Below are 26564 nucleotides of genomic sequence, written 5' to 3' on the forward strand. Positions count from 1 at the left end.
TTCACAGTAAAGTATGAATAACTCATTTAAATCAGTATGGTTCATTTGCTCCCACCAGAGCTAACTGGGCCTGAAGTAGTGATTCAAAATCAATTTCTGCCACTTAAAAAAGCACTGTTGCTATGACACATTATATGACTAAGTACATACATGTAGTAAGTACACGGTCATTGCAAATGGCTCATTATTGTACAACCTTCCTTTAACTACAGTACCTGGGTAAGTCTGCCTAAATCTCTGAGATGAAGATTTAGCTGTGGTCATCTCAGTACACACACAAATAGTACATGGACTCTTCTTTGTTAAATTATTCTATTCTTTATCTTTTAATATTACAAGTCCTTTCCTCTTGCTGTTTCTTGGTCCTCTTCCTTCATTCCAATGGCAATGGTTGATTGGTATTCCAGAATGCAAAAATGATTTAGCAAAAACTGAACTGTGGAAGTTGTAAGATCCCTTTCAGCAACTCAGTGTTCGAATTATTTTCCTTTGTCCACTGCTTTTGCATCAGTGAAAAAGCTTACCCTAAATGTTCATTGTGAAATGAACAATTTATTTATTAGTTTGTTTCTTGCCTTTCCTTCAGATTCCCATCGTAATATATGTAGTAATGTAGTACTCTCTCTGTAGGATAGGTTGAGCTGAGAGAAGGAGATTGGCCCAAAGGCACTTAGTAAGCTTTCATGATTTAGCAATTATCCATGAATTTCTTCAGATTGCTAAATTAATCAAACCATCATATTTAACTGCAGCCCCTTATTTATTACACTGCTGACATTAGATTCCACCTTGTTCAATTTGGAGTCTCACTAAAGGCAAGCAATGTAGAACAGAATAAGTTTTCCAGGAATCTAATCTCCAAATATTCTGCAATAAGTTCTGTGAAGAAAATTTCTCTCAGTACAGAATTTATCACATTTCTTTACCAGCTTTGCAATGCCTGAGAATAACAACATTTTGTTGTACAGTAATAAGAGAAAGCAACTTTCTATATCAATTGACTCATAGTATTCTTTCAACTACTCAATTTGAGCAGCATAGATGGGAAGTATTGATAAAAATAATTCTCTGAAGATTATTTGGGCCATATGGTGTGTACAGAGTTGTTCAAAATGTGTGCTTGGTAACCTTTAACAATTAACATCTGATTCTATAATAGTTTAATTTGGCATTCTTTTTTTCTATATCTTGTTGGAATCCCTCAAATATAATATTGCAGTTCACTTGTAAATGTAAAACATTTCTCAAAGAACCACTTTTTTCTAAGAACTTCCTTTACATATTGTACAATTCTGTCAGCTATATTCTGAACTGCAAATCACCATTCTTCCAGTTAAAATACCAAATGGTTACTGAAAAGAGTTTCCTTCAACTACTTCCATCTAAGGCATGTCTGCAGTGTGTTAGGTGACTCTTGTCAAATGTTTTCAAGCAGCCTCAACAGAATGTGGTGTAAATTACTGTATAGCATTAACGATTAACAGACATTCAAGTACTTGGCTACCTGACAGATGTGAAATCCATTAATGTGATATTATTGTGATACTTAACAGGGTGAAATGCACCTTCAGCTGCAAGAAGAGTACCTTCAATTTTCTATTTTAAAAAATTATCTGGCAATAACCTCTCTCAAGCTACTTTGTTACATTTTCCTAAATCTACATGAGGCTGTAAATCAATAGCTTCTTTATTTATCATAGACACATAGATATCAGCTCCAAATACCAAACACAAGGCTTCCAATTTTTCTCCACAATTTCAAAAACATAATAATTTGATCTTGGTTCACTTTAAATCTGCCACAATTTTGGAAGGTGATCACGTTTTTTTAATAAATCAAGAATTGGTCATATATAAACCAAATTACTGTGGAATGAAGTGTAAATGCCCTGCCATTAAACCAGTACAGTATTAGTTGAATTAAAATCACAAATCTGAGCAAGCTAAATAGAGTTTGAAGTACGAGATCGGGAACTCTGCAGCGTAAGTCAGGTTTTATGATCCAAAAGCCCAAGTTTCTGTCACTTAAAGCAGCATTTGTATGCACGAATCTAATGTCGCTATGAACTTGCGCTTGTGGCATGAAATCAGAAGTCTCCGCGAGTTGCATCAGTGCTGAAGGAACGAAATCTCAAACCGTCATTTAAAGTGTTGGTGATACAGAGTCCCAACTGTCAGTAAACCAAAGTTTGTGCTACGAAATTAAAAGTCACTGAAATAAAGCAGTAATCGTACAGTAGTATGAAATCACAGGTCTCGATGTGAGCCAAACCTGGGATTGTGATACGAAGTCTGATTTAACAACAGAAACCTGGGCTTTCCTACCACAAACCCTGCTGTAGTGTTTAATGCCTTTAAAACACTGTTTAGGTACAGACCAATATTTACCGTATAAAACACAGTTTACGCTCTAACAAACGTCACGCCAATAAAAGCCGTTAAGGACTATCCCCGCGTCCAAACACTTTTCCCCTGCTGTCGCGCCCTATCACTAGCATTTATAATTTGCCGGCCACGCCCCTCTCCTTTCCCGCACCAATCCGGAGGCAGCAAAAGCGAGGCTTGTCTCCGAGAGACTACAGCTGGGAAGCTCCGCCCCATCCCCTGCGTGCTGCGCGCGCAGCGCGATGCCGCCGTCCTGCTCCTCCTCCTGCTCCCCCCTTGCCGCCGCCGCCGCCGCCGCTTCCTCAATCCCGGACGCTTCGGGACACTCTTTCTCCCCGGCTGGCCGGACCGGGGCTGTAGCGCGGGGCGGATGTGCCCGGGGAAACCCGGAGGTATGGTTCCACTCCGGGCGCCCGGGGCCCGTCATGGCGCTGAGGCCTGACTAGGGGGAAGATGAATAAGGGCTGGCTGGAGCTGGAGAGTGACCCCGGTGAGTGCAGGCGCCCGTGCGTGGCTGAGGCTGGGGGTGGGGTGGGGTGGGGTTGGGGGTCTGGCGGGAGGCCTACGCTCCGGAGGGCGGCGGACGGGCTGCCCTCTGGCCTTCCAGGGGCGGGGCGAGGGGGCGCGCCTGTTCGGCGGAGGAACGAGCTGGGGGTCGGCGAGGAGCCCGGAGGTGGATGGTGGAGCACCAGCGCCAGGGTGTGGCTCTGGATGCGGGACCGTTACAGCCTTCCGGGGCCCACGGATCCCACGCCGGGAACGCGGCGGAGTAGGAGCCTCTGTGCCAACTCGAGGCCGCCGGCCTGCTCCCGGGTGGGTGCAGTCTTCGTCCGAATTTATGAGGAGGTCTGCATGATTTGGGGAGGGTGAACCCCGTTGTTATTGTTTGGAAATTGTGGTTTCTGGCATGGTGTTATGCACGGACTAGGATGGGATGGCTTGCTTCCACAGACAATGGGTAAGCATGCCGTAATTTGGCAAAATAATTAAATCCAGCCATTTGGTTATTATTTGTCCCTGTCCCCCCCCCTTCAAAAGGCATGGTGGATCACAAGGCATGTCAGTTAAGTTGAGAGCATTGTGTGTTTGAAATGTGTACCTGTTTGACCAAAGTACATTATACTCAGTATATCTCATGTATGCATCTTGGTTTAGGCCCACCTGTCTGTTTATTCAAATTGATGTGTGGTAAGATGACCAGATGTTTTATATCCAATAGGGAAAGTAGTCCTTAAAATGCACCCAAAGGTAAATAATATTTTCAAAATAATTTTTAGAAAGTGCACCAATTTGAAATGGTGGTCAGAATAGCTAGTCAACACTGCATTGAAATAAACACTTTACGTAGAAAGAGATCTGTGTCATATTGTTAAAAGCAGTGACAATACCTTAATGTGATTATATATTGTATTGGCAAAGCTTAAATATTATATTTCTCCATTGTCTTACATAAAGCCTCTTATTTCCCTTTTCACCTAAGGGTCATATAAGGACCATTATCTGAGGCTAGGCAAATTTGGATACAATTCAGACATTCATGCTACAGATGAGTGACTTTCTTTCTGACCCATGCTGAATTGGTTCAGAAAGTGAGCTGAGGATTATGTGGCAGATTCCTGTTCTTTTTCCTGAGCCAATCCAATATTGACAATATACAGGTAGACAGCTCTGATGCCCCTGGTCCTTCTCCTTTTCTACATTAGGTTTGGCCATGAATGATGTCTTGCATCTGAATCTTTATTCAAGCTGTGAATCAGTAATCATCGCAAAAGACATGACATTAAATACTTGGGAAATTAAAATGAAATGTTCTGCTTCTGTAATGATTTAAGTGCCAGCTGGGCCTTCCTGAGACAATAACTCCGTAGTCCAGAACCATATTCCAGTTTATAGAATTAAGTGATTCATTTGCACTTGATTCTAAATTGTTAAGATCTCTGAAGGTCAAAATCGACACATGGGAATCAAGTCAGAAAGGAACTAGTGAAATTGCCAAAGCAGTGGTGTCATGTAATCATAATGGTGTACTACAAAATTAAAAAAGCAGTAATGTATTATAATCATTTTCTTAGAAATGGCTGCTTTTTGTCCACTTTGAAATGTCCCTGTGCACTTCTCTGCACAGTGCTACAAATAGTATAAAAATAAAACCCTCAAGTTTGGAAGATATGTACATATATTTGATCTGATAGCTTTCTTGTACTTGCTTTTTTAATCAAGCTCCCATCCCATCATATGTGCTGGCGATGAGGGAGAGCATCTGTTATATGTGAAACTGTTACTGCTTTCTTGGCTGTAGAGTATACACCACCCACTGTCCTTTTCCCTGTGTGTATAGGTTGTTCTTGAGATCAGGATTCACCAAAACACCTGACATCCAAATGAACTGAAGGCAGCCAAGAGGTTGCCTTAGCTTTATTGATGTAGCCTGACTAGTTGCTACAGGACTGGCATCTCCCATGGTACAAGGTGTGTGCTGCTTCACTATATATCAGCTTCACAAAAGAAACTCAGTATTTATTTATTTACTAATTAATATTTATAGCCCATCCCAGTCCATATGGACTCTGGGTGGATAACAAGATTAAAAGCAAAAAACAAGCAGTAACACCCAATACAAATAATTAATGTATCATTGAAGTGCCGTATCAGAAAACCCCATACATTAATCTAAGGGCCAGAATGCCCACTGAAATAGCATTGCTTTGGCTAGTTTGGAAACTCCAACAAGATAGAGGCTATCTGTATCTCCAAGTGGAGAGTACACTATAAATTGGGGCCTGCCATTTAGAAGAACCCATGTCCCATGTACCCCACAAGTTAATTATTTATCAAGCTGGCCTGGATTGTGCAGTTGGAATTGAACCGCAGCTCATCTAAATGCTTTAATGAAGGTATTGTGTATTGTCCTGTAGAAATCTAATCTTGATTTTGCATTTAGTATTTGCAGTAGATTGAGTAGACTGAATTATATGCCCAAAATTATTTTTGTAAAATATGACTGTTGTTTTCCAAGTAATAATCTCACCCTCTTCTCTTCTCTCTCTTCTCCTCCCTCTGGTCCTTTTTTTTTTTTTTTGCAGGGCTCTTCACGCTCTTAGTGGAGGATTTCGGTGAGTATAACCATAAGGTAATATATTAATCAGTCCTTGCTTCTTCTCTTTGTATGCTGATTCAAGGTTTATCTTCCTGTAGGTGTTAAGGGAGTACAAGTTGAGGAAATTTATGATCTACAAAGCAAATGCCAAGGGTAAGATTTTGGCTGTTATACTGACTAGAAAAAAGCAAAGTATCCTTCTGAAGTAATGACACAGTCCAAAATTTATGAATAATGATGAAGATATCGTTGCAGTGTATTGGAAATTGTTCTATTTCTGTCAAATAAGAAATGCCAGAAATCTTCTTAACAGGCTGGATTATGATGTATACTGACATAGCAGAACTGAGAGCAGAAAAAGAATGTAATAAAGATGTAATAATTGTTTTAAAATACTTGTTATAATGGTGGAATGGAGTCACACTTACTTGGCATTCAGATTTCATTTTTAAGGTAAGCTTGCTTAAATCAGTCCTGTTGTTACTTAAGATGTCACACAAGTCTAGAAATGTTCCAATCCTTTGTGCTGCAGCCTAGAGTAGCACTTTAATTATAAATAATTTGGTAGTAATTCATTTTTAAAAAATATTTTTTATTAAAAGATTTTACAAAGATTTACAAAGTGAGAGAAACATAAAAGAAGTAGAAAAAGAAATTGTAAAAGCATAAAAGAAAAAGTGAAGGATAACAAAAAGGAAAGAAAAAGAAAAAATAAGATATCTAAAGAAACAACTTCTGATCTTCTTTGCAGTAGTTACAGACATACCAGTTACCATCTCCACCTTCCCATATTGCATATCATGCTTCCCTTCTTCCTATAGACAAACCTTTTTAATCAGTAAATCCTGAAATCACCAGTTCATTTTTATCCATTTTCAGCAAAAAGTCCATAAAGTGTTTCCAGTCTTTTATAAGTAAATATAAAAGTAGTTGTAATTCCCTCCTTAATCAAACAAGTCAATTTAGCCATTTCTGCAAAGTCAGCCATCTTCACAATCCATTCCTTTATTATTGGTGTTTTTGTAGTCTTCCATCTTTGTGGATATAATAGCCTTGCTGCAGTTATCATATATAAAACCAATTGTCCATGAGCCTTTTCTAATTGACTGTCCATAGGTCCTAATAAGAAAAGTTCTGGTTTCATCTGAAAGTTAATTTTTAGAACTCTCTGCATCACCATATGCATTTGTATCCAATGCATAAAGTATCTTTTCACTTTTTCACAAGTCCACCATGCATGATAAAATGTCCCTTCATGTTTTTCGCTTTTCTAACAATTAGAAGTACCTTTATACATCTTAGACAATTTCTCTGATGTCATATACCAATGGTACATCATTTTTAAAAAGTTTTCTTTTAAATTGTAAGTGTGAATTTCAGACCTTTTAACCATATTCTCTGGCATTGATCCATTTGAATATTATAACCAAAATTCTTGACCAATTTTACCATACATTTTTTAACTTGCTCTTCCTCCATTTCAAGTCTCAGCAAAAGTTTGTACATTTTAGTAATCACATTCATCATTTGTACATAATTTATTTTCAAATTCTGTTTTATCATATTTTATTCCTGGTATTTTTTATCTATATTAAATCTTTCTCTTAATTGTGCATATGAGAATCATTGAAAACTAAATCCCTCTGCTGTCAATTCTTCTCTTGATTTCATCTTAAGGTCCCCATTTTCTTGTACCAGCAAATCTTTATATGTTAATGATTTGTCTTTGCTGGGTGTTTCTTTTCTGTAAAACACTTCTTGAGCTGAGGCCAACAAAGGTATTTTCTGGCATAGCCTGGGTTTGAATCTACTCCATATTTGAAGAATGGCATTCCTAATATAATGATTTTTAAAATTTACTTTAACTTTGTTATACCATAAGTAACCATGCCACCCAAACCTCAGACCATGATCTTCTAAATCTAAGAGTCTTTTATTTCTTAACAACAGTCATTCCTTCATCCAAACCAAACAGCAGATAGCAAAATGTAACTTAAAATCAGGTAGTCCCAGTCCTCCCCGTTCCTTTGTATCTTGGAGAATCTTATATTTAACCCTTGTTTTTTCCCCCGCCATATAAATCTGGATATGTCTGGTGTATAGTGGAATGACAGTAAAGTTGTTATTCTATTCTGTTGTCTGAAATAAGAACAAAATTCATGGTAACACATTCATTTTTACCACAGAAATTCTTCCCAACAGTAATTGTAATTTTTCCCATCATAATAAATCCTTCTTAATTTCATTCCATATTTTGACATAGTTATTTTGTAACATATAATTCATGTTAGTTATAGTAATACCCAAATATTTCACTTTTTTCTCAAACTGAAATCCAGTTTTCACAGACAATTCCTTTTGATCTTCCGTCTTCATATTCTTTGTCACCATCTTTGTTTTTTTCTTATTAATTTTAAATTCAGCCAATGCACCAAATTCTCTTAGTTTTTCCATTAATACATCTATTCCTCCTAAAGAGTTCTCCAAAATTAAAACCAAATCATCAGCAAATGCCCTTAATTTGTAAACTTCTTTTTTTAACTTTCACTCCAGCAATTCTCTCATCTTGTCTTATGGCTTTATTCAAAACTTCAAGAGCCAGAATGAATGACAACCAAGAAAGTGGGTATCCCTGCCTCATTCATTTCTATATTTCACAGGGCTTGCCAATTCATAATTATTTGTGCCATTTGTGAAGTATATATCGATTTTATCTATGTAATAAAGTCCCTATCTTCCAAAATGTTAAACAGAAAAATCCAGTTTAAATTGCCAGAAGCCTTCTCTGTGTCAAGAAATATTAAGGCAGCTTGTTTTTCATTATGTTGCTCCAAGTACTATATAATACATTAAAAACATTTCTAATGTTGTCTCTTAATTGCCCCTTAGGTAAAAAACCACATTGGTCTTCATGGATAAAATCTTGTAGAACATTTTTCAGTCTTTCGGCTAAAATCGTTGTAAATATAATCATTATTCAGTAGTTATACTGACCTATAATTTTTCGGCAAAATGAAATCCTGTCCTTCTTTAGGAATCAGTGCTATATATGCAGTATCTTTCCATTGTCTAAAATAGAGTTCATCATTTTTTTGCAAAGACAATAAAAGCTCATCTTCAAAATATTTATAATAGGAAGCCAATCATCCATTTAGACCAGGGGCTCTGCCTTCATTCATCTTCTTTATAACATTGCAGATTTCCCTTATTGTTATTGGTCCATTCATCATTCGTCTTTGGGTACAGGTAGTCCCCGTGTTAAGAACATCTGGGTTACAGATGACCCATAGTTAAGAATGGAGCCTGTTGTAGCAAAATTTGAGTTAAATACACAATGGTTTGAGTTAATTACACACTACTACTTATACAGTCTTATACAATAATATTGTTCCAGCTTACATACACATTTGACTTAAGGGCAGACCTTGGGAATGGAACTTGTTCTTAAACTGGGGACTACCTGTATCTGTTATCTTTGGTAGGTTTTGTTTCTTTAAATATTCATCTGCCTTGCCAATGAAATTTCTTCTGTCTTATATAGCATTTTGTAGTACTGATGAAATTTTCTTTGAATACTTATATTATCAGTCACCATAGTTTTCTCATTTGGTAATTTTAATATCATTTTCTTTTTCCTCTCCTTTCTCAGTCTATAAGCCAGCCATTTCACTGGCTTATTTGCTAACTCAAAATTCCTCTGTTTAGCAAAGTTCAATTTTATTTCCATCTCTCTCACAATTAGCATAGAAAGTTGATGCTGTAGAAGTTTAATTTGCTATGAGATATTTTCCCCCTGGAGATCTCATTAATTCATCCTCTTTTGTCTTTATATCCCTTAGAATCTTTTGCATCTTTACTTGTCTTTGTTTTTTCAATTTATTGTTCTGCTGTATAAATTGTCCTCACATAAATACTTCACTGGCATCCCATATTATTTTTATACCCGTACTCTTATTGAAGTTATTCTCAAAAAATTCTTTTATTCTTTTTGCATTCTTCCATTATTGATTCATTTTGTAGTAATAATTCATCTCCATCTATAAGTTCTAGCTTCTTATATGTTAAAGTCATTGGATTATAGTCAGAGAAAGGCTTTGTCAGTATTTCAAATTTATTAACACAAGTGGCCAAGCTTTTGGAAATCCAAAACATGTCTATTCTGGAGAAAGATCTATGTCTTTCTGAAAAATAAGTGTGTTCTTTAGAATCACCATATATGAGTCAGTTCAAGATTGTCCACCATTTTGAAGAACATTTTTGGTAGTTTGCCTTGCATCATTTTAGTCCCTTTTACTGATGTTCTATCTTGTGGTGGGCAGACTACTCCATTCCAGTCTCCTATTAGGCACCAATTTTCATATGACAGCTCCATCAATTTTCCCATAAGTCTGTTGAAAAATGCAGCTTTATTTTCATTTGGAGCATAGACCCCACTAAAAGGATTTTACTTCCATTAAAATTAATATCCATTCCCACATATCTGCCTTGATCATCAGATAATATCATTTTTGGTTGCAATTGTGGATTTATATACAAAACAACTCCCCCCCCCCTTTTTTTTTTCTTAAAGCAGCTGAGATACATTCCTCTTCCAAATTTTTGTAAATCAAATATTTTTTATCTTATATGTGTTTCTTGTAAACAGATTATATCCAACTTTAATTTCTTCAAACAATGAAATATCTTCTTCCTTTTCTGGGGAGCATTTGCCCCATTTATATTCCACATTAAGCATTTAAACTCCATGTTTATTTTATAAATTTTGAAAGTATACCTATGGTGCCTAATGTGGTGGTATCTTCCTCAGCTTCTTGTAGTGTTAACTGCATAGCTCCTTCCATTTGCATCTTCAGTTCAATCTTGTGTCTTTCCAAAAATTCTCTCAACTTTTGAACTAAGTCAAAATCTCAGCTGCTTAAAAGTAAAAATAATTCCTTCCAATTTATCCCACCTAAATAGTATCTTCTCCTGTTTTAATTTGTACGTCAGGAAGATGTAATCTTTTCTCTTATGCAGTATTCTAATGGATATTTATTTAAGTAGGATTACATCTGAGTTGACTATCTTTAACTTTGTATTAAAGTGTTGTTGTAGAATCTGGTATCTTGTTCTCTTCCTAACAAAATGCACTAATATGTCTTTTGTGACATTTCTCAATTTATCCTGTATTAATTCTATAGACTTTATCCAATTCTGCTTCCATATCTTCTTCATTCCATTTCAAAAATTTAATAAAAACCTGAACTGTCCTGTTTCTTACATCTTCCCTAGGTTCTTTTGGAACTTCCCAAAACCTCAAGCAAAATTCCTTCTCTCTCAATTGTAATAGTGCCAAATTATCTAAGTCTTTTTCCATCTCTTGCTTCAGTCTTAGTTTCCAGAGTTTCTACTTCTTCTTTAATTTGTTGAACTCACCTTTAGTCTGTATTACTGATTCTTCAAATGTCTTATTCTTTCTCCAAATTCACCAATTTCTCCTCTATGGAGGCTGTTGCTGATTCTGTTACAGATGTTGTGACAGTCTTTCCCATCTCTTCAAACTTCCTCTGTAATATCTCAGGTGTAATCCCAGCTGGTTGATCAGTCAGCAATCTTCTTCTGCTGTCTTTCATTGTTTTTCCAGTAGTAGCCATCTCTCTCTGTCTTAATTTATAATCCAAATAAGTAAGAACATCAAAAAGAAGAAAAGTCGGCTTTTACCTATTTTTTTCCTTTTTCATGTTTCTTCAGTCTTGCACTTTTACAACAATCCCTTGAAACCTCCATGCTTCTACACTCATACAGTCTCTGCACTTTTACGACAGTCCCTTGTCCCTTTTGTTTAAGAAAACCAACCAGTCATTTCCCTTGGTGAGCCATAACAAAATGCTTTCCCATGAAGATACATGCTAGTTCTTTAATTAATTCCCAGGAACTTAAAATAAACAAAGTCCAAAAAACAACCCTGAACCCTTTATCCATTTGAAACTGTTGTAATCCAGATTCTTACTGTGCATTTTGCTGCAAGTTAGTTTTTTTTCTTTTTCCGTTAAGTACGTTATGGGGTGTAGAACATTCACCAGATGATCCAGTTAAACCGCTGCTCTGAAAACTGCTTTAGCATTTAATTAATTGTGATCCAAAGTGATTTAAGAAATGGGGTTTGGTCAGACCCAGTGTCCTATAAAAGGCTACACTGAGGCTGTGAGCCTGATCCTCCTCCTCATCTCCTGGCTGCTCTTACTCACAAGATGCCCGCAGAGTCCTTTCAGATCCTGCAGGTTTCTCATGAGGAGTGGCTGTCTGGAGCACACATGGGTGATCTCTTCATCCTCTTCTTTCTCTGGAGAAGCCGGCAAGACCAGGCACCTCATCCAATTGCAATTCCAGCCTTGGAGTTGTCTCCGCACTTTCGGAGATGTTTAATCTGCCATTTTCCCCACCGGAAGTCCCATAAATAATTTGGTAGTACTTCAGAGGTGCAATATGGATATTTATTAACGTTCATATTAAAATGCTTGGTTGGGGTCTGAGCATCCATTGTCAACATTTGGAACTATTAAAAGGATGTCAACAATGGCTGGTACAAGATGAATTTAGTGTTACCGTGTTGGCTTTTTCCATCCTTTTCCAGAGCAGGCAACCAGAAGTCTTCCAAGGTGCTGGTAATGACCTATAAAGCCCTACATAGCATAGGGCCTGGTTATCTGAGGGACTGCCTATTTCCTGTGATGTCTGTCCAGCTGGTATGAGCCAACAGGGTTTGCGTGCTTGGGGTCCCCTCAATTAAACAGTGTCATCTATCAGGACCCAGGAAGCGTGCCTTCTTTGCCTCAGCACCTGCCGTCTGGAATGTGGTTGCCCCTGATATCCATGTGGCTTCCACCCTAATGGTGTTCTGGAAAGCCTTAAAGACCTGGCTGTTCTCCCAGGCCTTGGGCTAAGGTGGTTGGTGCCCCTGTTGGATATGTTTGTATGTGTGAGTGTTGGCCGGATTCACCAATCTATCTTTTTCTATATTTTTTCTGTGTTGTATTTCTACTTTGTCTTTTTTTATTGTGAGCCATCTGGAGTTGGGTGGTTCCTAAATTGAATAAAAGAAAACAAACCAAAATGTTCTGTACTACAATTCTAATAATCCTTGATCATTGCCTAACTTTGCGCTCAGGGAAGTTGTTTTTCAGTCGTTTAAAAGTACCAGTTTTCCTAACCCAGAAACTTCTCAGACTGATGTCTGTGACTAGAGAATTATTCTTCAAAAGTGATGGATTGCATGTTGCGACATTTCTTCTTTTCAGGCCTGTCTATGGATTTATCTTCCTTTTCAAGTGGATTGAAGAACGTCGGTCCCGACGGAAAGTCTCTACTTTGGTAGATGAGACATCAGTGATTGATGATGACATTGTCAACAACATGTTCTTTGCTCACCAGGTAAGCTGATCTGAAGAAAGAGGAATATTCCCAGTTGGGTAAAACAAGCAGTAGTGTAAGTCAATCCAATCTCTAGCACTGAAAGTATATTTCTGTGGTTATTCCATAATATCTAAGCTTCTGTTTTTGAGAATGGACAAAGCATTTTTTCTGTCCCTGGTGAGCTATTGCAATTCAAGTGCAATGCATTTAAGAAAAATATGGCCGTCAAAACTAGACTCTGCACAAGCTTGGAGAATAGGCATGGGGACCATGGGTTAAATATTGTTAGCAGAAGCTGGCCCAAAGGGTATTGCTAGACCTGGAAAATGAGGGAACCTCCCCCCCCCCAATCTCCAGTCAGCAGCTGACAGAGGATAGAGTACTTCTCATTTGGTAACTCTCACCTCTGTTGGTGCCTGTGGAAACAGCAAACCCTAACTGCTATGTGTTTGTGTGTAAGGGAGTATTTTTAATTGGAAATTCCCTCTTGAGAAGGGGTAGTCCTTCTGTACTACAGTCAATCTTTTTAAAAGCCTTGCTTCTCTTTCTTTTTGCGTATCACTTCTGAGGGATATGGTTGGCCAGGCCTAAAGAATATGAATGAAGTGAGTGTTTTGCTGGACTGCTTGCTTTGTACTCTTAAGTGTCCTGCTCTCTGAAATGGGAAGACTGGGGGATTGAACTTAAAGGTGTCTTCCATATAATGTCTAATATGCATTCTGTTTTATATATAATATTTTTAATACTTTGTTGGTTTTACTTGTCTTTCCATTACCCACTCAGAGAAAATTTGTTGATGAAATAATATATAAACTAATAAATAGCTTAAATTGGAGGCTTTGCAGTGATAGGAGATCAAGAATGCAGAGATAGTTTTTGTGCAGACAGGCTATTCTGCTGGACTGCCATACTTTTCATATAAATGTTTGTTTGCTTTGTAGCTGATTCCCAATTCTTGTGCCACACATGCGTTGTTAAGTGTACTCCTGAACTGTAACAGTGTGGATCTGGGGCCAACACTGAGCCGAATGAAAGAATTCACCAAAGGTTTTAGTCCAGAGGTATGAAGCCAGAGCAAGTTGAGTTCACAGCAGACACCATGAACTCAATTTGCTAATGTGTGTGTATATGTGTCCCTTTCTTACTTGGCTGGGAATTCTGGAACTTACAGCCTCAGTACGTTGAAAGGGAACCAGGTTAGGGAAAGTTGGCTTAAATAATCCTTTCTCTAGAGATCACTTTGTCAGTATTGCTCTTGAAAAAGAAGATTTTGGTGCATAGGAGCTCAGAATTCTGAGCTGAGGCTGCTAACTTGCTTGGAGAAACACACATAATATTGGAGTAAGTTATATTGCAGAGAATTGGTTCAATTTCTCTAAACAGAAGTGTGTGCAAAATTATTTTAAAATTACCCTTACTTAACCCTGAGACGGCAGTCCTCCTGGCCACCTCTAGTAGTGCCCAAATTATACGACTCGAATTCATCCGAGGGCTTTTTTCCTCTGTCTGTAAAATAGATTAAGACAATTAGGTAGAGCATCTCTTTAGGTCTACTAAAAAGAAGGCTATATGTGATCTTACAGAATCTTTCCCATCATCTTATTTGTTCCCCCAACCTTCCAGAGCAAAGGCTATGCCATTGGAAATGCCCCAGAACTGGCCAAGGCACATAACAGCCATGCTAGGTAAGTTGGGTGAGGGCAGAATATGTGTTTGCTGCAATATAGACCATATCTACATAGATTTCTTGTCTTTTTGAATTAGACCAGAGCCCCGGCATTTGCCAGAAAAACAGAATGGAATTAGTGCTGTGCGAACCATGGAGGCTTTTCATTTTGTCAGCTATGTTCCCATTAAAGGGCGGCTCTTTGAACTGGATGGCCTAAAAGTTTATCCCATTGATCATGGTAAGGAACCCTGTTGCCTTAGTTTAGCTTACCAGGAGCTTTGGGTTCTCATTTTGTTCTGGAATCAAATTGGAGTCATCAGTAGTTTGCTACCAATAATATAAGGCTATGCAAAACTATTTTTTAACTATTTGAATTTGAAACACCCTGTTTTGAATGTGGGTCAACTGGTTTGAGCGTAAAATAGGTTTTAATTCTTGGAAGTGTTTTGTGCTTAATACTGGGCTATTTCAAGCTTGCAACACGTTTGAAGTGGTTAAAATTGCCCATTTTTCACTTAAAATGAGACATTTTGAATTCAAGATTGTTTGTTTCGAAACATTTCGTACACTACTGGAATATAGCAGTGTCCCAACTAATGAACATAATGATTTGGGAAAATAGATATGGAATAGTTTAGATAGTGGAGGAGAATGAATTACAATTATTCTATTCTTAGGTAATGTTCTGTTACATGCTTTATGCTTTGTTTGCATTAGAGTGGAAAGAGTACAATTATTTTGGCCTTGTCTGTGGAGTTAGAAGGTGCAGGGCTATAATGCAGATTAATATTTTGTTTTGTAATTTGAATTTATTTATCTGTTTTCTGCTCTGATAAGCATAAGGTGGATAGTAATGTTTTAAAAAAACCAGTATATAAAAAGTTTAAAATGCAGATTAACATTATCAGTAAAATAAGTACTATAATCATGTAAGAACAGAATATATATTTTCCTTTTGGTAACTCATTCTGTGGGTTTGGCTGAGATAATCACCTTCAGGGTTTGGTTTTCTTTTATTAATTTGTTTTTGAAGCCGTACATATCTCAGAATCTAACCAATAGCCAAATAACTTATTTGATTGATTGATTGATTGATAGATAATGATGTCTTCATACTATGGTGCCATTAAACTTGTTTGTTTTCATGGAAGGAAGAACATACTGTGCAAGTCAATTTAATAAATTAGTCTATTAATAGAAACATTTGTTCTGCATGTTTCTATATTTGCCTTTTCTTTCCTTTCTATTTTTCCAGGGCCCTGGGCAGAAGATGAGGAATGGACAGACAAAGCCAGGAGAGTTATCATGGAGAGGATTGGACTTGCCACAGCAGGGTAAATGAACAGATCAAGGAATTTTAGGGTTATGTGAAAATTTTAGAGGAGTACTTGAGAAGTGATGAGATGTTTTGGGGGATTTCTGTTCAGTAAATCCTCTTTTGGTTTCTGGAAAGGTTTTTTTTTGTTCCCAAGTTTTGCTGTACCTGCATAAAAACTGAAAATCAAGGATATCACAGGATTTATTTGTCCAGTGCCATAAACTGTGATATTTAGGTTGACATGAGAGTGACAGAGGAAGAGATTCTGCCATAATTACTTGGGGTTGGGATATTTAATGCCCACTGTTATTGCTCACAGGGAGCCGTATCATGACATCCGCTTTAATTTGATGGCTGTGGTACCTGACAGGAGAATGAAGTATGAATCTAAGCTACATATCTTGAAGGTGAACCGACAAACTGTATTGGAAGCTTTGCAGCAGGTAAAAAGGAGATAAAGAGAAGTTAAGACTAAGAGTCACATATCTTCTCAGGTTACATCTAGCTTTTGAAAGGCATTCATCTATTTGTTCATGTTTTAGGATCTCCAGGCAGAGCAGAGTTCTGAGTGCAGAATGGCTTTTCTAGAACGAAATGGAAAGAAATTCACAGACTGTGTCTACTAATAGAGCTGATGCTTTTAAAAATCTTTCACCATAGTAACATTCTGTATTCTCTAGCTTCTGTTTTGCTGTTTCTTTTCAATGATACTTAGATTGTGGCCCAGTAGCATTGCTTGCTTTTCAGGATAAGTGACCTATAATCTAGAAATATATATTGATAAGTTCATGGATCCGGAAGAAAGCCCAAATATTAGGAGCCGGGTATGAAAATGGAAGAGGCTTGTGCTAAGAGGATGGTGGGTGGGTTATTTTATATTTGCCTTTGAAATCAGAACTGCTTGGAAATAATACATTGAAATCAGAGTCTTTTTACTAGTTGTGGCCCTTCCTGGGGTGGAAGGAACCAGCTACAGTAACTCATATCTTTATCACTTGCACTCTACATGAGGCTTCCTTTGAAAACCACCAGGAAGCTGCAGTTGGTCCAAACAAATGGCTTGCTTGTTGACTGGAGCTTGTTGCTCTGTCTGTGTTACAGATATTTGGGGGCTCTTCATTGATTACCAGTAGGCTTTAGGGTACAATTCAAAACGTTAGCTTTGACTTTAAAAGCCCAATATGGCTCGACACCAAGGTACCTTCAGGACTGTCTGTTCTAACCGGAGTAAACCCATCCAAGCAGATCCTCCTGAGAAAAGCTGCTGCTGTTGTTGCTGCCTGATTTGGTGAGGTGAAGGGGCCTGAGGCCAGACCAGCATCAGGGTATTTGTTAGATGGTTTATGAAAGGTTATTTGGAATCTGGCTATTTGCCATCAGTTAATTTTTGTAATTGCTACTTATTGGTGGAATGTTCCTATTCATATTATTTTGTATTGTGAAGTGGTGGGGAGGTGGAATTTTATAATGAATGTTTCATTACTTCTTTTGATTTTGTAAGTTGCTCTTAGTCTCTGAGGATTTGGCAACATGCACATTTAATTATAATCACACCAGGAAAGACCATCCTTTTCCATATATAATGAGTACATCATTGGAAACTGTGTTGATATGTAGGAAACATGACTCTTCAATTTTCTGTTCTTATTTTGTGAATTTTTTATTACCATCTTTTTATTTTTTCTATATAAGCTCATCCGAGTGACTCAGCCAGAACTGGTACATACCCAGAAATCTCAAGAGCCCCAGACTTCTGAGGAGCCCAGGTCAGCTAACAGCAAGACCTCCACTACACTAGAAGTAGGAAGAGCACAGTTAATGCCAGAGAGCTCCCAGGCAGGTATGGGACACTCAATTTTTAAAATAATATAATTGCTAGGAATGTAGGGGTTGGCTTGAGCAATATGCACCCCAGGTGTGATTTTAAAGCACCTGTGAGCAACACAGATTTATTAGTGAATATGACCTTGGGTCTTTCTTATGATTTGCAGGTGGTCTAGCTGATTAAGCACATTTTTCTGGATATTGTGCTCTTCTAAACTCTCCTGGAGCCCAGCACAAATGATGTGCATGTGGTATTTTGTGTTTCTCAGGAATAAAGTTTTGAGAAAGAGAATATGGAAAATGGAGGGCTAAAGTAACTACCTCCAGGTTCCTCACTCAAGAGTAAGACAGCATGTAGACCTTGAATAGGAAAAGATCTGAAATGTAACAAGTTATAATTACTCCTATTTAAAGGCAGTTTTAGAAGGCTGATGAAATTCCTCCCTCACAGTACTTTAAACTCAATGGTAGTATGTTTATATGTAGGGAGGCAGTTTTAATACCAATCATGAGATATATGGGTGGTGTTGGTGCAATACTTTTTGTAAGGCAGAAGTGCAAAAGGCATGGCCCAGAGCCAGAAGCAGGCCACTAGTATCCTTTTTGAAGGCCTCAGAGTAGGTGGGACCAATTATTTGCGTATCAGGGGATTATATTTTAAACATCTGGAGAGATGTCTTGACTACTGCAGAGACTACTATTTTACTCCACAAACCTACAAAATGGACCTTTGCCTTGTGCATTTTGAGGGGTGCGTCCCTTGATGTATCACACAAAACCTGTTGTGGCCATTGAATCAGTGGAATTTGTACACTTATCCCTTATACTCCTTGTAAAAGATAAGAAATGTGTGTCCGTACATGTGGGTGTACATTGTGTGTTTGGAAGTAAGGGAAGTCCAGGTTCTACTGATTGCTAGATGTGATTCCCCCTTGGAGTTACGTTTTTGCATTCCAAAGTGTTGATTATAAAGGAACAACTTTGTCAGTGTAATTGACTTTAAGCTTCACTTCCCAAGGAAATAATACTCATTGTGGTCCTGAACTTAATGCAGTCAGGATTCCAAAAGTTAGACAGCTGTAGCCAAGTGGGACATTTATTCTTTGGGGTAAAGATGTGGAGGTTTAGAAAACAGGGGTCTCTGTGACAATGGAAGTATCCCAGATACACTGCCTGTAAATGTACAGCTTGAACTCTTTCATTTGAAAGTTAATGCATGTGCCTTTCGTAGAGGGTACTGAAGATTCTGGAGCCCAGGATTTGCCTATTTCAACTCAGAGCCCTCCAAGCAAGGCAAAGCTGAGCAGTAAACCACATGTGAGCAGCATAAATGGGGCCCTGTCAGCCCCCAACCCCATCGTGCAAAGGCTGCCAGCTTTCTTGGATAACCACAACTATGCCAAGTCACCTATGCAGGTGAGATTTTGAACAAAATGCTGTGTTTTCTACCTGTAGCCACAGACTACATAAATTAAGCTTAGCTGGCTCTTTCCAGAGGAGATTGTTGCATTTGTTGGGTAAGAATACTTATTCTAATACTGTGTTTTTATCTTGTCTATGTTTCTATCATGTAAATACCTAGGAGTCATTTTTTTTTAATCCAGCAGTGTGTTAAATACCTACCCACTTACCTACCAGTTTATAGTTCCACTTAAGCCTCTTTCTATTTGTTGAATTTTTGATTAACAATGCCTATACATTTTTAAATCTTGTCTTCATTTGTAAATTACCACCCTCTGAATGTTTAAGCTATCCTTTCCGAGTTTTTAATGTCTTCCTAGAGGTGTTTGTCAGATTTACTAGATTTTATAGAGTCCCACTGAATCATGGTAAAGCAGGGTATAAAAAGTAGCTAATAAGCATCACTTTTGTGGTCCTCAGATCCCCTGGAATGGATGGGGTGGAATTTTTACCTCCTTTTTGCATTTTTGGCAGATGGTGGGGATTTAAGGAGTGCAGTGGATGACTTAAGCCTTGCAGTGTGTTTTTTATTAAAAGGAACTATAACATTGAAAAGAAACTCATGTTTACAGTTCCTTCTGCTGATGAAAAAAAACTCGATGATGATGGTTTGGAATTTGGCTATTATCAAAATCTCACACAAAAAATAAAATTTTAAAATAAAGTAGAAAATGAGCCTTCCCACATTGGAGCACTCTTCTTGGTATGCCGTGTAAGCCTGTGCCTCTTGTGCTTCCTTGTAAAAGGAGTTAAATGTAGCCATCTCACCTTTCTGCTTCTTTCATGAATGCAGATTAATATTGGGGTACTTGAGTGAAGAATAACTGCTATTTTGCATATGCCATCCAATGTGTAATTCTTCTCAAGTTGAATAAAAATGGCAAAAATCACCACTCCTGCTTATTAGGTTTTGATCTTGAGTACTATAAAATTTGAGCATTCTGGTTTTGGACTCTTTTATTCATACACTTTCAGTAATTTCAGCTGCAACATTGAGGCTCAGAATATTTCTTTCTTATCTGTGTTCTTAAGAGCACCAGAAGAAAGCAAAGCTATAAAGAAAAAAGCCAAGTGGGTACAGCCATGAAATGTCATACTAATGTCTTTGGATATGGAGAGAGCAAAGAGCTTTTGAACCTGTAACTCCAGAGGCTTTGGCACTGGCTCTATTCCCTGGCAGGGCCCCTGTTCCACCTGTGTTGCTGCCCAGTTTCTGCAAAAGGCATCTTGAACACTTAGGCCTTTCTGAATTCCTGCCCAAATACGTGTGCGATGTTGCTTGTGCATATTGAAAGCATTCTTCCTATAGGCTCCTACATGGCATCAGAAAGCAGCATGCAAGTGCTTGAAAAGAGCTTGCAAATCAAGCAGTTCTTTTCCCCATGTTTCATTTTCAAAGGCCTCTTGTAAAGTAATAGCTTTTGCCTAGAGTGACTTTTCCTGTCTTCTTAATATGTAAGTAAGAAGATCTGTTATTATTGATGAGCTGCTAGATAAAGGGGAGAAGCACTACCATGAAAATTCTTCTCAGGCCACATTCCTCTGATTTGACTGTTCCCAGATTATAAGGAAATGGTTTCAGTACCAGACATATATTTTTAAACAGAGTAGATAGGTTGGTTGTAGAATCACTAATGTCCAAATAGTGGTTCTTTCTCCAAGGTTTTGTCTTCTATATGCTCATATTCAAGAACCTAGATCATCAAAAACCAGAGCAGTTTAAGTTTTCCTGAGATTTAGAGCAAAAATAGTGTTTTTTGCCATTCAGTAAGATAATGGCAAATATAGGCATATTTTTAGAATACTTGTGGAGAATCTTGCAAAATGGTTGTTTGGGAATTGGCTTGCCATTCACTTGGTATCACAAATGGGTTGCCATATGGTAGTCCTTTGGGTTTGAAGAAGAGATGTTGATGTGCAGTTCATCTGTGTAGCTCTGCAGTCCCAGTCTGGAAGTATAGAATCTAGCACAATGGGGACTCTGGAAGTCCATTGTGGTAGTAACTCTGGATGTTATTCTGTGACACCACTCATGGTTTTCTATAAGTTTTTGGCAGTGCCCGTCTTCCAAGCTGGTGGAGATTTCATAGCATAGGGCTTGCCAGAGAGTTCTGTCAGCAGCTGCAGCTTCTAGTTCTCTTGGCTGGATGTCACAGTGGCATAGGGTTTCTTTCACGGCATCTTTGTAGTGCTTGTGTGGTCAACCTCAAGGTCTCTTCCCAGACTGCAGTACACTGTAGAGGAACTGGTGAGGCATATAGCAGTCATCCACTCTGATGACATGTCCCACCAACCACATCTGGGCTGTGATAATCAGGGACTCAATTCTGGTAGACTCTGTGCGGTCCAAGACCTCCAGGTTGGAGACACGATCTTGCCAATGAATGCCAAGGATGGAGTGGAGAGCGTGCATGTGAAATTTCTCCAGTTGTTTGATGTGCCTTCGGCATAGAGTCCAGGACTCACATCCATATAGGAGAGGAGGTACTAATAGAAGAGGATATAGGTAGCTCAGGACTGAACTGTGGAGTCCTCAGTGTTCTCTGAGCTTGGTTGTTTTCTTGCAGACATTTTGTTACCCGACTAGGTAACATCTTCAGTGCTGGAAGGGAGTGGGGTTTGCTCTCTGTTTATGTACAGTAGCTTGCCCTGTCAGTGTTGGTGGGGGAGTTGTGTTTTTCTTGGTAGTTCTTAAGTTAGGTTGCTGTTTACTGCTTGATTGTTTGTCTATATTAATCCTGCTTATCCGCATGTTGATTGCTGGTGAGGAGGTGTTCTGTCTTTTTGTTTCCTTTTTATTGTCTCTCTTGAATAATGTGTAAATGTTGTTTATCTCTATGTACCTGTTGATGGCTGACTTATCTGAATACCAAACTTCCAAGAATTCTCTCATGTTTTTGGATTTAGCTTGGTCTAAGATGGTGACAGTTTCCCAGTTGAAACTATGGTTAAATCTGTAGATTTGTTGTGAGAATTAGGAGTTTTCATCGTGTCTTTTGACTGCTAGTTGGTGTTCATGGATACGCTCTGCTAGTCTTCTGCCTGTCTGTCCTACATAGTGGCTGTTACAGTCCTTACTCTGTATGCTGTAGCTGACTCCTGTCTTTTCTTCTTGGCCTACTGGGTCTTTTGGTTTACTTAAGATGTTTTGGAGAGCTTTAGTTGGTTTGTGTGCTACGGTGATGCCATGTGGTTGTAATAGTCTGTTGCTTGTTTCTGAAATGTTTCTGATGTATGGCAGTGTTATCCTTTTCATAGCTTGTGTTGGTTGTTCTGTGGGGGGCTGAGTGGTCAGGCACTTTTTGATAAAGTTGCATGGGTATCCGTTTTGTTGGGAGATGTTGTATAGGTGGTCTGTTTCCTTTTTCTGGAGAGAAGAAGGTATAACCACAGCTCTGTAGACTTTCAGCTTTGTGGAGATATGGATGTTGTGTGGATTGAGCACTTAATATGCAGCTGCCCCAGTGCCTGGCTGGCCTTGCTGATCAATTTCTTCCAAAGACCTATCGCGTGAGATGATGCTTCCCAGGTATTTGAAGTTGTTTACATTTGTTATCTGGGTGTCGTCAACAGTGATTTTTGGTTCTATGGGGTTGATATTTGGCATAGGCTGGTAAAGTACTTCAGTCTTGTTCAGTCTGATAGTCAGGCTGGAGAACATAGCAGCGTCTGAGAATTTGTTCAGCATCAACTGTAGATCACTGTCTCTGTGCGCCAGGAGCACCCAGTCATCACCAAAGAGAGTTTCTTGATTGGCCGTATGGAGGCATTTTGTCCATGTATTCAAGCAGTGAAGGTTAAAGAGAGAGCCGTCCAATCAGTACCTGATGTACACTCCCTCCTTCAGACCCTAGACAGCATGTGACAACATGCAAGTGAAGAGCAGATTGAACAGGACTAGGGCTAGCATAGAACCTGGTTTTACCCCATTGGAAATGGCAAATGCAGCTGATGTATGACGGTTGTAAAGAATCTGTCCTGTCATTCCGTCGTGGAGTAGCTGAATCAACTTCACAAATTTCCTTGGGCATCCATAATGTCTCAGGATGATCCAGAGAGCCTCTCTATTTACATTGTCAAATGCCTTTGTCAGGTCAATGAAGACAGAGTAAAAAGGCTGGTTCTACTCCATGCATTTCTACTGGACTTACCTCATGGCAAATATCATGTCTGCTGTACTCTGTTCTGGCCAAAAGCCACACTGTGTCTCTGGGAGGTTCTTTTCTGAGACAGTGACAAGTCTGTTCAGGAGAATGCGAGCAAAGATCTTGCCTGCAGTGGACAGCAGTCAGATACCCCTGTGGTTTCCACAGTCTGATTTTCTTCCCTTATTTTTGTAGAGAGCCACAATGAGAGCATCGCGAAGTCATCAGGCCTGTGAACCAAATGTCTTCCAAGATGTCTTGGAATGGTTGTAAGGTGTCTGGGTCTAGTGCTTTGTAGATCTCAGCAGGAATGCACCATGATTAACTATTGATGGCCTATTGAATAGGTTGAAAAAGTGTTCAGCCCAGTGGTTTTTCAGTCCTTCCTGGTCTTTGATCAGGCTCAACCCATTCAGATGACAGCAGGGGGTAGCATTCTGATTTAGAAGGACCATAAACTGACTTTATGGTGCTGAAGAACTCTCTGGTGGCATGCATATCTGCATAGCATTCCACCTGCTCAGCCTTTCTCTGCCACCACTTGTCCTGCATTTCTTATTGTTCTGCCTTTACTTTGGACTATGGGTGCTTAAACTGGTCTTTCTTTGAGACAGATGATGGATCATTCTGCCAGTCTGCATAGGCTTTGTTCTTGGCCTGGAGGGCTGCTGAAATGGTCTCGTGGTTTTCATCAGACCAGTCTTGATACACCTGGGTTTTCAGTTCGAGAACGCTTGTTGAGTTTGTGTGATGACATCTTTAAACTGCGTCCACTTTTCAGAACAGGTTCCTACAAGTGGTAAATTGCTGGAGAGTTTATCATTAAGTTCATCTTGGAAACATTGGACTTGGCTTGGGTCTTGCAGTCTGCTGATGTTGAATGACTTTCTGATAGTCCTTGGTTGCTTACGATGTAAAGGAGCTATGTGCAGGTTGAGGACTGACCAGACCACCCTATGATCTGTCCAGCACTCAGCACCTCCCATGACTCGGGTGATGGTGACGTCTTTAAGCTCACGGTGACCTTATGACATAGTCAAGTAGATGCCAGTGTTTGGACCTGGGATGTATCCAGATAGTTTTGTACTTGCTTGCAAGTCTGAACATTGTGTTAGTGATGCACAGGTTGTGCTCAGCACATTTGCTCAGAAGCAGCAGGCGATTGCTATTTAGTTTTCCCACCCCATGTCCCAGTTGTTACTGTCTGTCCTCACCCTAGCACTGAAGTTGCCCAGAATGATGTGTTTGTAGTTGGCAGGGGTTGTTCAAATAATCTGGTCCACGTTTTTACAGAAACCTTCCTTGTCTTTGTCTGGACTCATAAGGGTTGATGCATAGGCGCTGACAGTGGTGATATACTGGGACTTGCTGAGAGGAAAGTGGAACTTCATAATGCATTCATTTATTCCAGTGGGTAGAGTAGAGATGTTCTTCAGCAGAGCAGTTTTGATTGCAAAACCTACTCCATGAGTCCTGTTGTTAGTCTGCAGTTTCTCTTTCCAAAAGAACATATCTACTCACTGCTTCCTGTCATGAACCCTCATCTGCCAGCCTGATCTAACTGAATGCAGCAATGTCAATGCTATAATGGCAAAGTTTGGCTGCTCTGAGTGCTGTTCGTCTTTCAGGCCCTGACACCTTGTCTCTATCCAGCAAGATGCGGATGTTCCAGCCTCCAAAAATGAATTTTCTTTGATTCGTTTTTCTTGATGCTTGACCGCTAAGGAGATTATCTGCCAATCATGGTTAGCTAGCCAGATGTTGTGGGGCAGGCAATGTTTAGGATACCCTTTCTAACCCCCCTCCCTCATGCGAGGGTGGGCAGTGCTATCCTAGAAGGGCTGCCCAGTCACCCTGCATGCTGCTGGACTTCTGCTGCCTTGGGTACTGAGATGAATGACCACTGGTTCAAGGGCCGCCCACATGCAGGTTTGTGACTATAACTGCCAGTGGTCATCTCCACCTGTTGCTTTACCACTCCCCCATCGTTGCAGAGCTCAGCAAATTAGGTGAGATGATTTGCAGATGAGTTGTAGATGAAGATGAATTGCACAACAGAAACCTACGCGTGATGGAGTTTTAAGTGGAGCAGCTGTTGCACAGGGGCCGTCCCACTCTCAGCATAAGAGACCTTAATCCAGTGGCACGGAGAACTGTTATGGCTGGAGATCTCTCCTGCTGCAGTGGATGATCTTTCAAAATGAATTATCGTTTTTTAACACAAAAATTTAATTCAGTTGGAGCAGGAGGCAAGAAAGATATTTGTGGGCAGATTGGTGCCTCAGTGCCATATTAAGAACTCGGTAATAATTAAATCAATTTAGCCTAAAAAAGTAATATGAGGAGAAGTATATGCCCTAGCATCCTGATGAAACTAAGCTGGGCTTTTGCTATTTACTGTCTGGCTGAACTTTAAGGATAACTGTTATTTCATCTAAAGTCCAGTGAAGGAAGAAAGGCAGAGCGCATAGTCTGTCCAAATCAAGAAGCAGTTAAAAGTACCTTCACAATTCCAGGGGGAAAAGGTGATCAGTGCCACAATAATAATATAGCATTGTCCTGATTTGTTGCATTGTCCTAATTCATCAAACATAGCATATTCCATTCTTTTTAATATCAAAATCTCTAGCAGAGCAGCAAGCCCACCTTATGCGTACTATCTGTAGATGCCAGTACAAGAAATGGGCAGAACCACTACTTGTTTAATGGAATGTCCATTGGCAAGGAACTTCCTAGGAGAGGATATTGTACAAAAAAGCTACATCACTTGACTTCCACTTAGCAATAAGAGAGATTAAATTACTTTGGATATCTCTGCATACCTAACCAGAAGGGACTTTCATCGTAAGCACCATGCTTTTCTTTCTCTAATTCGGACTTATATTCTGGTGAGCCCCAAGTATATTTGAGCAGGAGGCACAGATACTTCTTCATATACTTTCATTTGTTTTTAAAAACGGGCTTTGGAGAGCAGGAGATCTTCTTAGATACTAATCTTATCTGAAGACATCTGGATGATTACATTTCAGGAGGAAGAGGACCTTGCAGCAGGAGTGGGCCGAAGCCGAGTCCCAGTCCAGCAGCACCAGCAATACTCTGATGATGAGGATGACTATGATGATGACGAGGATGAGGAAGTGTGTAACACCAATCCTGCCATCAGGTAATGACCTGATGGTCTCTAATAGTTACTCAGTCTGTCCTTGCTCCTCTGTGGAACTTGAGAGTTCCTCACTTCCAGTTCTTGAAAAATATTCCAGCATTTATAGTTGT

At 39.2% G+C, this 26564-nt stretch overlaps 1 protein-coding gene across 3 annotated transcripts in view; it reads left to right on the plus strand.

Moving 5' to 3' along the window:
* The first annotated feature begins 2596 nt into the window (after nt 1-2596).
* The window catches only part of BAP1 (BRCA1 associated deubiquitinase 1), a 36211-nt gene continuing 12243 nt past the window's right edge, over nt 2597-26564 (plus strand). For 2 of the 3 annotated variants that reach the window (XM_025167400.2, XM_088134040.1), the window contains exons 1-12: nt 2597-2875; nt 5469-5498; nt 5581-5635; nt 12760-12892; nt 13816-13935; nt 14498-14559; nt 14639-14781; nt 15799-15877; nt 16181-16304; nt 17554-17701; nt 18917-19101; nt 26321-26454. In XM_025167400.2, coding sequence (XP_025023168.1) covers nt 2839-2875; nt 5469-5498; nt 5581-5635; nt 12760-12892; nt 13816-13935; nt 14498-14559; nt 14639-14781; nt 15799-15877; nt 16181-16304; nt 17554-17701; nt 18917-19101; nt 26321-26454 — 1250 coding nt within the window. In that variant the 5' untranslated portion in view covers nt 2597-2838. Of the gene's footprint in view, nt 2876-4757; nt 4855-5468; nt 5499-5580; nt 5636-12759; nt 12893-13815; nt 13936-14497; nt 14560-14638; nt 14782-15798; nt 15878-16180; nt 16305-17553; nt 17702-18916; nt 19102-26320; nt 26455-26564 lie in introns of those variants that run through there. The other variant, XM_025167401.2, reaches the window with a different exon arrangement.

The sequence above is a fragment of the Python bivittatus genome, unplaced genomic scaffold, assembly GCF_059951505.1.
Source record: "Python bivittatus isolate LINGU-HERP-01145 unplaced genomic scaffold, Pbiv_v1 ctg000080_np1212, whole genome shotgun sequence".
Lineage (NCBI taxonomy): Eukaryota > Metazoa > Chordata > Lepidosauria > Squamata > Pythonidae > Python > Python bivittatus.